The sequence below is a fragment of the Thamnophis sirtalis genome, unplaced genomic scaffold, assembly GCF_051295495.1.
Source record: "Thamnophis sirtalis isolate CommonGarterSnake01/CBP01778 unplaced genomic scaffold, rThaSir2_p1.2 scaffold_6, whole genome shotgun sequence".
Taxonomy (NCBI): domain Eukaryota; kingdom Metazoa; phylum Chordata; class Lepidosauria; order Squamata; family Natricidae; genus Thamnophis; species Thamnophis sirtalis.
In genome coordinates, this window is record NW_028261386.1 from 83894715 (window position 1) to 83909318 (window position 14604).

General features: G+C 37.2%; 1 protein-coding gene and 1 pseudogene across 4 annotated transcripts in view; both read right to left on the minus strand.

Annotated features, from left to right (window-relative positions):
- STXBP5 (syntaxin binding protein 5) overlaps positions 1-14604 on the minus strand; it is a 150668-nt gene that overhangs the window by 44980 nt on the left and 91084 nt on the right. For all 4 annotated transcript variants that reach the window (XM_014073881.2, XM_014073880.2, XM_087718318.1 and 1 more), the window contains exons 8-9: positions 2658-2781; positions 963-1041 (exon numbers count right to left, since the gene is read on the minus strand). In XM_014073881.2, the coding sequence (XP_013929356.1) occupies positions 963-1041; positions 2658-2781 (203 nt within the window). The remainder of the gene's footprint in view (positions 1-962; positions 1042-2657; positions 2782-14604) is intronic.
- LOC148045059 (zinc finger MYM-type protein 1-like) lies at positions 7008-9016 on the minus strand (annotated as a pseudogene).

A 14604-nucleotide genomic window follows, 5' to 3' on the forward strand; every position in this document is an offset into this window, starting at 1 on the left:
TTATGAACAATTAATGGATACTTTTTTAAAAAAGGTATCTCTTTCAAGCTACAATTGGAGCACTTGAAGAATGTTATGTATTTATGTATTCATTTAAAAGTTTTGTACAGCTGCCTTAAACATATGTAACATAACCCTGGGTAACTCACAAGCAATAATAAAACAATAAAAGCAATAGTAATAAAAGGAAAAGGGAATGGAAAACCTAGTGCCCAAACATAGCACATTCCACCAAACTCAAATAAACTGGGCTTCATATCTCGGTCAAGGATTGAGCAAAGTCACTCCTTTATCAAAGAGGGACTCCACATAAAATGTACTAAACTTATTAAAATGATTGGTTCTATCAACTATCCCATTAATATATTTCCATCCATGAAATGGAATTTGCTCTTTTTCTGTAATTTCCATACATAAATAAATTTGGAATGTCACATTTGGGGATATAATATAAAGTTCAATAAAATCTTTCCAGAGATGTAACAATTTTTATGATGTTATATTTATAGATACAGTATTTTCAGTGTATAAATTTTGATATCTTTTTACTGTATCAAACTGAAGACCTCATGAATACCAACAGTTATTTCTGCATTTTGAATGCTTATTAAATATTTTTAAAACATCTTAAATTGCAAAATGTAGGCTGGATTCAGAGGGGGCGGGGAAGAGTTCTTCCATTTATAGGAAAGCTTCAGCTCAGGGAACATTTTGGATGCCGTAAGGGAGATCTAACTTTTATCTATTTGCCTTTCCTCTGAGGCCTCCTAGATTTGGAGGGATGGAGGATTGTTGCAGCAATACACAGAAAAAAATATGGAATCCACTGAAGTTGCTTTCTCTCTTCTGATGGAGCATCCCATCAAAGGCACTCTGTCCAGGACAAATCTAGATCATACATTCCATCTTTAGACACAGTAAGTATTCAAGTCATCATTAAATAACTGTGGTTCAATTCTTACCCAATTCTAGTTGTTTTGTATTCCACTTTAAGAATAGGTTTACAGGGTTCTGGCTTCTTTCCATCTTTGACCTGCTTCCCTAAAACAAAATATTGCCTTATTTTTATTTAAAATTGATTTGAAAGTTATCAAAATCTTAGAAATTATATTACAATCTTAACAATATATCCATGTATTAGAAAAGCAATATGTTCCATACGGCTTAACTTTCATGCAAAAGACCTACTGAGAACAATCATCCCTTTTCTCAACTTCTCAGGGTAACTCCTTATTGTTAGAGTGAATGGGAAATTGAAATTAGAGGGGAGGTGGTGGCTAAGTGTTCCTAAAACTTCGATGGAGCATCACTGGCCTAGCATAGCAGGAAGGGGGAATAGGCAGGGGTGACATTGCAGTGTCTCTGCAGTCAGTCATAAGGATGAACAACTACCGTAATGCAACAACATTCATAACTTCAGGTACTTTTCAGGGTGGTGTTGTAACTTTGAACCAGAGGTGGGTTCCTACCAGCACGCACCTATTCGGTAGAACCGGTTCGTCAAATCTACCAAACTGGTTAGAAGAGTTCCACCAGTGGACCAGGAAAGCAGGCCACACCTACAGAAGAGGTTCCAAAATTTTTTTGAAACCCACCACTGGTCCTTGGGATATGATTATTCTACACTATCATGCTCATATTTATAAAACTCAGTGCCTCTGTGAAAGGTAAGGATGACTACTGCTTTTGTGGTGCAATCAGAACATTGCGTGTGTTGAAGTTGTTTTAACACAAACCAAAGATGCCTTTTAAAAAACAAGTTTACATCATATTCTTATGCATGCCAGTGCTGTGTGTGTGGTTCTGACAAGTGTCGTCGGCATCTTCATATCCGGTCACATGGGCAGCAAGCCACTCCCATCCGGTCACATGGGCGGCAAGCCACTCCCACAAAGGAGGCCACATCCACAGAGTAGGTTCGAACAATTTTTGAAACCCACCACTGCTTTGAACCATCGCTATGTGAACTGTTGTGACTTGAGGACTACCTGTAATCTTTGCTAAATAGAGTATGCAATGGAAAGAATGAGCAGGAAAATCTGTTTAGTCCAGTTTTGTTATAACTGTTTAAGTGGAATCATCCCCGTGTATTTTATAAGAAATGAGCATTTATCTAAAATAACCATCAGTAATTGACAGTTACTGAATTGAATAGAATTTAATATAAACTGTTCCTAGAAAATGGCAAAGGATAAATCTTTTTTTGTCACACTAACATTATACTTAAATAAAGATTTTACGTATCAGGACCAAATTAAAACCAGTATTAGTATTTAAACACAATGAAATATTGTAACACTCTTATATTGTAATAATGACCTACAACCTAATTCTGAAACATATTTGCTTTTAATTTTTAAAAAGTCAAATTAGTTTTAACAGTAAAAAAAAAAAATAAAGCAAGCCTGGCCATATGCAGTGTAAGTAATATGTTATTACTTACACTAATCTATGTATCTGAGAATAAGACACTGAAAAATATTTTTGTACATATAAGAATATACAAATATTCTGTAACAATCTAGGAACATTTAGTCACTGTAGGATCAATATGGGAGCAAATTCAATAAGATTTACTTCTAGATATGTGGAGAAGTACAACCGAAGGCATAGTGTACCAACATATTAAATACAAAACACATACACTGTGAACTTACCATGGGGAGTGATTGTCTGCAATGGCTTAGTAGGGTTCCTTATATTCCATATAGTCAAAGTGCCATCTGAATGGCTACAAATAAATTGCTTTCCTTCGTGATGCCAAGCTACAGAATGAATTGCCTGAGCAAAACAATAATAATTTAAAATATTAAGAAATATAAAATTAATTTAATTTAATTACTAAAACAGCATGGATTCACAGGATTATGGTAGCATTTTTTCTGAGAAACATATTAAGAGGTACAAGCTACTGTGGCTGCAGCTCACGTCATCAGTTGGATCTGATGATGTGAATGTAGCTCACAAATGCTTACGTATTTTAACAAAATCTGCAAGTCAGAAAAAGTGCTGCCAGATTTTTCTCACTAAAGACTAATACGGATTTTCTATTATAATATCTAAAATTAAGCATGGAGGAAACTAACAATAAATTGAACATAATATGCATGCATATGTACATAGTATGGTTAAGTACCTCAATGCAGTTAAATTTGGCATAAAACAATATTTTAATACAAAATTAATTCAAAAGGAAAACTCTCCACATTTAAAGGACACATGTATTATTTATGCAGCTATATCAGTTATATCATTTAATGTCATTTCAGTTAATCATCTTAACTGTTCTAATGCAAATATTTTACACTGGTAAAAATTAGAACAATACACCTATATTCATATAAAAGTGGTTATTTATCACAGCCTGATAGACTGCAGCATATTGCTTATAGTTAAATATTACCATCTGTTTTACACTTGTAGATCATCAGAAAATTATGATAGCCTGGTATATTTTTATTTTTGCAGTAATATATTTGCCACCCCCACCCCATGTAGCTTCTGAAATATATTTTTAGTTAGCTGTTAAAATCATTATATCCATCTTGAAAACCAACTTTTAAAATCTTTCTTATATCATGAATTTAAGAATTTGATGTATCATTTATAACTGCATTATGTGATTATCTATTAAACACTTAGTTCATAAAACTCATAAAAAGCTTAGCATGTTAAACACACACACACAGTTCATCAACCTTTATGGATAATTGGAAAATAGGCTGATTTTATACAGCAAAAAGCAATTTAATATATACTACAAGGAGAATCATTGTAGAAAAGAAAATCTGCAGCTGAATAACATTTGAATGTTATTTTAATAAAGTTCTGAACAAATCTACTTTCTAACATATTAAAATTATTGCATTAATTAAATCATAATATATAAAATATGTAACATATTTACTACTAGTCTTAAACTTACGATTTGGAACATTACCAATGTTTAACAGGACAAAATGGTAACATTTTTTATTAGCAGCTAGAATCAACTAATGCAACAGAATTCTTAAAGTACTGTATGTGGAACAAGATGCAGTTTAGACAACTAAAACACTGATACTGTTAAAAATCAGCATCACAATGTTTTCAGTCTTCTTCAAAAATCTGCAACTATGACTTTAAAATATATACATGCAGTTCTTTTTTTAAAAAAACATCTCTTTTCTAAAGCCAGTACAATCATTTTTGGAATATTTTTTGATATGCAACTAATTCAGTTGAGATATGCTTTAATAGATACAATATTCCTGAAACAGTACATTTGACCATGGAACACTAGTATTTATAACCAGTCTGTCTTCTCAGGAAATCCTATCCCTAAAGTAGTCTTCTCACTTAAGAAATCCCAGATTTTGTAACCTACTAGTACAGGGATGTCAAACTTGCGACCCAAGGGCTGGATGCATAACACAATGGCCACGCCCACCCCATTTTAGCGAATGAGAAAACAGTCACGCTATGTCACGTGAGAGCAATGTGATGCAGTGAGTTTGACATCCATGTACTAGTACATTCAAATTTCATAACTATATAACCCCCAAACTATTACTATGATATAGTCATGTGAAAAAGTACACGCTCTTTGAGTTATACGGTTTTATATATCAGGACATACTAAAAATCATCTGGTCCTTAGCAGTTCTTAAAAGTAGATAAATATGTCAGATGAACAACATTGCATGACATATTAAATGATGCCACCATTTGTTTTACAAAAACTTCAAGTGCCTTGTGGAATCACTTGCCACTGCAAACAAGTATTGTTTGTTTGGACGGGTTGCCAAGAGAAAGCCTCTTCTCTCTAAAAGAAACATGGCAGCAAGGCTTAGGTGTGCAAAGTTGCATCTGAACAAATCCCAAGACTGCTGGAACACTGTCCTTTGGACAGACAAGACCAAAGTGAAGATGTTTGGCATAATGCACAGTGTCACATTTAGCAGCAAAAACTAAACACAGCACAAACATCTCATACCCAATTGTCAAACACAGTGATGGAGAGAGGATGATTTGGGCTCATTTTGTAGCCACAGGACATGGATTTCTTGTAGTGATTGAATAGATCATTAACTCCTCTATATACCAAAGAATTCTAATGTCCAATGTGATGCCATCTATCCCACTGCTAAAGGTTGACTTACATCATGCAACAGGACAACGATCACAAGCACACCAGCAAATATACAACAGAATGGTTAAAAAAAAGAATTGTGGTGTTCCAGATCTCAACCTGATTGAAATGCCATGGAAATGCCTCAAGAAAGCTGTGTATAAACAAATGTCCATAAAATTCAATGAATTGAAGCTATGTTGTAAAGAAGATTCCTCTATGTGAGAGACTGATAAGTCATATGGAAAATGATTACTTCAAGTTATTGCTGCTAAAGGTGCTTCTACAAACTACTGAATCATTAAGGTGTACTTAGTTTTTCACACATGGTTTCTCCATTTTGGCTTTCTTTTTGTAAAATAAATGATGACATGGTAATAACATGTCATGTGTTATTATTCATCCAAGGTTGTATTTATTTACTTTTAAGAACTGCTAAGGATCAGATGATTTTTACTATGCCAATATGCAGGACCATAGAACTCAAAGATAGTGTACTTTCTTTTTCACACAACCATATATACAACCCTCTTATATAAATCACTAAATTGCAAGGATAAAATAGATCTGTTATACATCTTAGGACAAAATATGCTTGTGTTAAGAGAGCCCAATTTATTTAGCCTTATCCAATTTTATTTGTGTATTGATAAAATATTTACTACTGACATACTGAAGCAAGAGCCAAGGTGGCGCAGTGGTTAAATGCAGCACTGCAGGCTACTGCTAGATCAGCAGGTCAGCGGTTCAAATCTCACCGGCTCAGGGTTGACTCAGCCTTCCATCCTTCCGAGGTGGGTAAAATGAGGACCCAGATTGTTGGGGGCAATATGCTGACTCTCTGTAAACCGCTTAGAGAGGACTGAAAGGCCTATGAAGCGGTATATAAGTCTACTGCTATTGCTATATTGCTATTGCTATATTTAGTAAATTAAAAAGCCACAGTATCAATTAAAGGTGATGACAAGATCCTGGTACCACGTTGCTTAAGAGTGTTTTTAGTAAAGGGGAGTATTAATAAGACAAAGGTCTTAGCCTATCTCATAACCTTTAGTTGAACAGTGCTACTATGACTACTGAATATGTATGCATCAATATTCCCTCTAATTTTTTTTCAGTGTGGGTGGAAAAGTATAGTGTTTGAGTGGCACATTTTCATGCCTGAGCACCTGAATTTTTTTCACAGATGTCAACCAAGACAACAACGAAATCAGTGTTATTTGAAAGTCAAAGTTATATTTATTCAAGATACATGTTTAATTAAAAGTGTTATATATCAGTATCACTTATAATATTATTAAAATATTAAAATACTTGTATAGTGTTTATGGTAATGTACACTGTTATTCACTGAAAGTCTGTCTCATCTTAAAGTTTCTCACGTCTGTCTTTCTTTAACAACCATTCCGAGTACACTTTGTCAAGATCAATCTGCGCCGCTGAAGTCTGTACGGGTACTTGAGAGACCGCCTCCTGCCGATTACCTCCCTTCGACCAATTCGATCGCACAGACTGGGCCTCCTCCGAATCCCATCTGCCAGTCAATGCCGACTGGCGACCACACGGAGGAGAGCCTTTTCTGTTGCAGCTCCGACCCTGTGGAACGATCTCCCTGCTGAGATCCGTACCCTCACCACCGTCCAGACCTTCCGCGCAGCCCTCAAGATCTGGCTCTCCCAGCAGGCCTGGGGATAGGTTCCTAATTCACCCGCCCGAGTGTTTGATTGTTGAACGAAAGTTGTGTTTTACTATTTTTTCTTTGTTCACATTTTGTTTTGTTTTTGATGTTGCACTTCCCTCCCTTGTGATTGTAAGCCGCCCTGAGTCCCCTCAGGGAAAAGGGCGGCCTATAAATTTTAATAAATTCAATTCAATTCAATTCAGTCTGGTAAGATCGGATTCGCATCAGCATATCCAAGTGCTCAGTTTGCAGCCGACTGCGAGCTTTGGTCTTGATGGCACAATCAGCGCTTGATGCTTGGAATGTTGCGCAGATGTCCAGCAGACATGACAGCAATCCAAACTGTTGCTCTCTTAGTACAAACTGAACTACATCCTCAAATGAGTGCATTAATCCAGACTTGAATTTCTCTGACACCAGAAATCTGAAGTCACGATATTGTGACTGTACAACTGATGTGATGCTGACTTCATCCAAATCGTCAAAGAAATGCTGGTATTTTCCAACCAGAGTTACAATCTCAGTTTCCCCAAAATTAAAAGAATTCACATTCGACAGAGCAGCAGTTTCAAATATATTCCAATCTGTCAGCTCATTGTCTCAAAAACAACTGTCAAGATGCAAGCACAAACGTTCAATAAATCTGAGTATAGGAGCCGTGTCAATGTCTGGGTTGCTCTCCATATATTCGCGAGCTTTGTTATTCCAGTAAACCGTTTCACCTAAATACTGCAGGCGAAGCTTTTTTATTCTGGCCATCACAAACTGAATGGCTTCTATTGGTGTCAGGTTTCTTCTTTGCAACAGCTTGTTCAACTCGGCTAATTCGTGCACAACGTTGTCAAACACAATCAATGCAGCACGAATCTGTGGATCCGTCAACTTTCTGTAACAATATTTACAAACTGGGTCACTGTGTGTTTCTGCTTGCTCTTTACAGTACTCAACCAAAACTGTAATGTTTTTCATTAATGCTCGCAATGCAAAATGTCTGGAAAGCCATTGTACTTCATTCAATGGTCTGAAGGCCACTGCTTCACACTCAAGAACTTCTGCTAGTTCTGCAAATGCCGTTTTCTTCACAGAAGAGCGGCAGAACAGAGTGTAGACAGTTCGTAGTAAAGTCTCGATGTCTTTCATCAGTGAGATGTGCTTACATGCATCATCAATCCCCAGGTCTTCTCGATGTGCCACACAGTGCTGTTCAAGCAAATGGGATACATCTCGACGAAGCTGAGCAGCCACACCATTATGCTTACCCAGCATCACAGACGCGTCGTCTGACATAAACATGACCATTTTTTGAATGTTGATGTTGTTTGTAGCATAGAACTCTTTTATGGCTGCTGTGATTGCTGTGCTGTCGCATGTTGACAACTGTAAAATTCCTACAAACACGGTCTTATAAATCGCAGCATTAGACCGGCGGAATTTCACATACAAAATCAACATTTTGGTGACTGATACATCGGTGCTTTCATCAGCAATAAGAGTATGACAACTGGCATTACATAGATCATGCTTTCTGAACAACTGCATTGATGCACTCCACAAACTCAAAGCCATAATTCTTGCTGCGCCAGCTCTCTGGAATGGACACATACTTGCCTATGTGGTCATGTATGGCTTTGACTGATAATATTGACACATTCATGTTTATGGCCAGCAACACATTATCAATCAAAATTTTGACTTCATCAGCATTGGCATTTCTGCGCAGTGAAACTTCTTTTCTGTTCGCTTTGTCTTCTGCACTTTCAGTCAGTAGCCTCGGCAGCCCTCCAGATTTCTGGCATCGTAGTTTAGTGACCGAATCCAGGTGAATCTTCTGATTGATATGACGCTTCAAATAATCAATTTTCTAATCGTTCCATCGTTTTCCAGTGGCGAATGCGCCACCTGTACAAGCTTCTTGGCATATCTGGCAAACAATGTCGTCACTACTTTCACGATAAGTGAAGATGTCACCCAGTTTTGTTAACTGTTTTCTAGACGAAGTTGGCAATTCAATCTCTACTAACTTTCCCAACCATTCTGGTTTAAACTTCCAGCTGCACTTTTTCTTCGTAACAACATTTACTCCAGCTTTACGTTTCGACATCAGCACTGACTGATGATGTACCTATAGGGTTAGGGTTTATCAATTATTACAATTATCTTTGAAATGAATATATAAATGGCACTTAATACCAGTAATATTAAAATAGTAAATGTTTGATATACTTCATTTTAATGAATTTCACTTGATATACTTCATTTTAATGAGTTAACATTCAATTGCAAAAATTGTCTATACACTGTATGCTTCTGTGAATGTATTATATACAATTTGCTATTTTAAATGAGTAAAATTATTAAAATCCCCATAATTAAAGTCTCATTCACATCTAAGAGTTTTCTTCCATCATTAATTTGTAAACTCAAGGATTTATTGCCTGCATGTTCAACAATGCTTGCTGATTGTTTAAAAATTTGTGGGAATTTGCTCCTCTCTGTACAGAGGGTTTCAGTAACCTACTACTACTGCAAAACTAATAGCAAAACATTAAATCTTATTATTTTTAATATGAAAAAAATAATTTGACTCATAAAATCTTATTTTTTTTCATGAATGCTCACACAGAAATTGCTTGCTATTGGAAAAAGTATATTCTAATAATGAATAGCTAAACAGAATAGGAAATTGCATTATCCAAAACTAAAAAAAAATGAAGTGAAAAATATTTTAGCCACTTTTTTCAAATCTTACTCCTCTTACAACCCAGTGAAGTGCGTGGATGACTTTAAAGTACTTATATTGTAGCTAAGGTTTTAACTCTAAAAAATTTCTAAACTGCATACTACTTGCAAATATAAATAGATTGTTAAAATGGCTCTACCATAACAAATAAGAGAAAAAAACACCTTCCTTTTGTTTATAAAGTAGTGATTTTAGTTTGCAAATGATTTAACTGGAAGTCACTATTTTAAACTGACAGATAGGAAGTTTAATTAGATTAAAAGCAAAAATATTCTCAATGACTTTGAAAATCCCAATGAGTTATCAAATATAGGTACTCCTTCATTACAACGTGGGACTGGAAGTTTTATTACTCAGCACTGTGGTCACAAAGCTGATGTCATGTGACCGGGCTCTCTCGCTTCTTTCCGACTCCAAGGGCATCAATCATGTTAGCCAAGGGATCTGCAAAGTTGGCTCTTTTAAGACTAGTGGACTTCAACTTCCAGAATTTTGAGAGTTGAAGTCCACCAGTCTTAAAACAGCCAACTTTGCAGACCCCTGTGTTAGCCCAAAGCCTGGCGCTGGGCTTTGCTCCCCCATTGGTGGAGCCCTGAGAAGCGAGGAGGGAGAAAAAGAGACGGAGGCCAAGGAGCTTCCCCTCCCAGCAAAAATCTAACCGGGGAGCCAGCCCAGGCAGTAGCAAATTAGCCAATCACACAGCACGTGAGGAAAGTGAGGTCTGACCGGGCGAGGGGGGCAGCAAAACTCCAGGGCTCTCTGTTCTAATTCCGCGTTAAAACTGTTGCCTCTGAAGCATTTGCTCAAGTGTTTTGAACCTTTAAGCTCCCCTTTCCCTTTTTTCTTTTCGACTCACACTGATTAGGGAGAATCCTGAAGTCGGGTGGGGCCGAGGAGGGAGAAAAAGAGACGGAGACAAGGAGCTTCCCCTCCCAGCAAAAATCTAACCGGGGAGCCAGCCCAGGCAGTAGCAAATTAGCCGATCACACAGCACGTGCGGAAAGCGAGGTCTGACGGGGGGGGGGCAGCAAAACTCCAGGGCTCTCTGTTCTAATTCCCCGTGAAAACTGTTGCCTCTGAAGCATTTGCTCCAGTGTTTTGAACCTTTAAGCTCCCCTTTCCCTTTTTTCTTTTCGACCCACACTGATTAGGGAGAATCCTGAAGTCGGGCGGCAATGTACTGCAGTAGGAAAGGTTTAGCTGGAGGGGTTTTTGATTGCGATTCCTTAGCCGCTCTGTAGTTCGTGTCCAGATACGTAACGTGACTCTGCGGGGCAATTAGAAACTACTGCACGTCGCGGGACTTCCTGGGAGGAGCCTACTGGTGGTGGCAGCAAAAAAATCAGCTGCCTCCGAATTCCTGGCTACGTACCTGTTTAGAGGATCTTCCATCTGACGTCTTATCAGGTTTTCTTATCCTTCAGGCAAGAAGGAAAGAAGAAATTGTTTTGCTGGCAAATGCTCTTCGATTTTTGCAGCTTTTGTGCTTGCAGGGAAAGGGGGGCTAGCCCAAGGCAGAACGGCTGTCCGTGCTGGGAATTTCAAACTGCCTTGTGCAGGACAAAGTAGGTCTCCCCCACTCAGTTCAAAGTTTTGTTTGATTTAATCTTATCACGAGCTGAATCCGTTTCCGTGGACAATAATTGTTTATCAACATTTTAGCTTCTTTTCTTTTTCTCCTCCGAAAAATTATTTACTTAGAGGCTTTTAAAATGGCGCCGAGCAGGCTGGTTTCTCCGGTAATAATGAACACTTTTTGTTAATTCTCACAAGAATTCACAAGAATTCAAAACAAAAGAGATTGCTTATCATATGTTTTGGTTTCACAATAGACCAGCAGAAGCTTTTTAATTAGTTTCATTTCTACAAGAATTTTACTCCTTCATTAACTTTGCTTATCTGGAAGTTAAATGGTGATGAATCTGCTGAACGGTCTTGTTACAATGTTTACTCACTGAAAGTTTTGCCAAGCCTTAAACTTCAAAATAAAAGGGGAACTCAGCCTCTTTACTTAAAGCTGCATATTCAGGCAATAGAGTTTTATTAACTGCAGGCAGATAAATTTTGAAATGGCTTCAAAACCAAATATTAACTTGAAGTTGTAAATTTTTTTCTTATTACTATTCAAAATACCAGCTTCAATTTTGTAAAAGGCTTTCTTATCCAGCTGTGTTACAAGATGGCGATTTTATAGCTTCTGCGTTTGATATATGACACACTCAATCAGCTCTATTCTCCTGAAGACTTCTCCTTATTAACTGTTAAAAGTCTATAAATAGTATCCCATTTAAAACCGAGGGGAGCAGAGACTTTGTTTGTTTGCTTGTTTGTTTGTGCGTTTTTTATAATGGCTCCCAAATCGAAGCAGTCTAAGCGTTTCCTTAATAATACATCTCAAGAAATTGTTACAAAATCGCTGCCCTTGCCTCCCACGCCCTCTACTGGAGATCTCTTAACGCAAGAATTTCTTTTTGAAACCCTTAAAGAGTTCAGACAGGAAATTAAACAACTTTTATCGGACTTATATGATAAACTGGACGCCAAGATTGCTCAAACAAGGGAAGATATGATCAGAGTTATGACTGTTATGACAGACTATGTTTCTGAAATGGAGGACAAATTGGAACTTTTGGAAAAAGCTAATTCTAATTTGACATCTAAAATTCAAACGTTACAACAGGAAGTTGAAAATGCTCAAAAACAACTCGTTATGATAAATTACAATAAGACTGCGTTTGCAATAAGAGTCAGAGGATTGCGTGAAAAGGAACAGGAGAATTTGAAACAGACCTTTTCTGAGGCTTTCAGACGTTCGGTGGGAAGTCCGGGATATAACTTTGATTGGCAGATTCAAAAAATTTATCGCCAGAACTCGTGTGTAGCAAAACAACGACAGCTTCCGAGGGACATAATTATATATTTCACCACAAGAGAATCCAGAAATGCGATAATACAGAAGTTCTACAATAACAGGCTGCGAATCGATGGACAGGACTTGATTGTTTTTAAAGAAATACCATCTCAAATATTAAGAGCAAGGAGAGACTACACTTTCTTAACTGAAAAACTCAGAGATTCTCAGATACAATATAAATGGGAAGTGCCATCTGGTATCACAGTCACATTTGAGAACCAAAAATATCGTCTCAATTCTGTTTGCGAAGCCCGAGATTTTTACTACAAAACCCTGAAGGCGGGACTTCCTGATTCACCCGGACTTGGAGAAAGACAAGGAGAAGGAGAAGATAAGCAGCGGGACACGTGGCTACAAGGCGGAGGGTGTTGCTTTCCCCTTCCGGAAGGGCAGAAGAGTAAAGAATAAAGATCCAGCTCTGCCTTTAAAATACTTCTTAAATTTTTAATTTGAATAAAATTTCAGGACTCCTGTCTGGTATAAAATGACAAAGCTGTATACCGATGAAGAGATATTGAGACTGAAAGAAGCGGTGCTGAATTTGGACATATATTGTATGGGACTTATATAAGACTTGTTTGAATCTTAATTTAAACTGCGCATGATCTATTCTTTGGGGCGAGGAGAGCGGAGATCGTAGTTTTCTTGGATTGTGGTTTGGGATGAATGGAGTCGGGTGGCGTGGGGTAGATGGAAGGGTAGTGAAAGTTCAATTAGATTACCTTGATCCAGAATGTAAGCTGATTTTTGTATAAATTGTTATTTGAATACAAGGTTAAGAAAGATTATCTGGAGAGTCTACACGAGGGTGGAGTAAATATTAGAGGAGCAATGGATGAGGATAAAATATATATGCGGACACGGGTAAAAGCAGGATGGGAGGTATAGAATTTATATGCGGAAGCAGGTAAAGACATTGTTTAAGATTTTAAAAATAATGAGAAGCTGAGTTTAATGTTAGAGAGTATATTGACTTCTCTTTCTTGGGGGGGCGGTTTCCCCCCCTTTTTTTCTTTTTATTATTCTTTTCTTTTTTGTTCTTTATTTTTTTTTATTTTGTAACTTCTAATCTATTTGGTTTCAATATACTCCAGACTTTGCTTGATAAAGAACGATGCCAGGAATGGGACCTGGGAAGTCGGAAGGGGGTCAGGGAGGGGGGTTCAGGGGGTGGGTGGGGGGGAGGGTGGAAATATAGACTAAATTTTCAGAACAATGAATGCACTTGGATACTGTTGCTTTTTTTTCCTTTTTTCTTTTCTTTTCTTCTTTCTTTTCCTTTTATTTTCCTTTTGTTTTAGTACAAAACAAATAGACCAATGAATACTAGAAATACACCGAAGCGAGGTGTAGAGGGAAAGAAGAGGGGGGAATTAAGAGGGAGTGAGAAGGGAATGTAAGGAGGGTGAGATGGTGGGAAGGGGAGAAAGGAATGGCTGAGGGGGAGGGGAAGTAGAAGAGGGGATTGTTGGAAGGGAGAAATGAAAGTTGGAGGGGTAGAAGGAAGGGTGTATGTAGGATAGAAGTGTTATGAGTTGTTTATTGCTTCTTTTTTTTTAACTGCACAGTATTTAAGTGATTGTATAAAGGAAAATGAAAATGTAATAAAAGAATCTTTGATTAAAAAAAAAAGAAACTACTGCACGTCGTATTGCAGCCATGTGCGCAGCCGCGCAAGGCGCACTTTAGAAGGAACAGTGGTATGCATGATGTTATTCTTAATTATTGGTTTATAAGGTTGTATGTTTCTATAATTTTCCCATGGCAATGCATGCTTTTCAAAATTGTATAAAAGAGTCCATTTAGAACTTGTTACAAATAAAATATTTATTCTCCCCGCCATCTATCTGAAGTGGTTCATCGAGCCTGCACATCTGGTAAAAGGACCTGAGCATTCTGGGACAACACTCATTTACTCAAAATGCCTATATTGTACACTACTATATAATACTCTGCATATTATAAATACCACTATCATCCAATTAGGAAGGGCAATCTTCTATTAATTTAAAGTTTTGTTTGATTCTTTTACTCTTTCACGTTTCATTTAAGATGGCATCTGTGCCTGTGGATCATGATACTTTTCTATGTTACTTACAAATTAATACATTTTCATTTTTGTAATAACAAGAGTCACTAAACTTATCTAACATACCTTC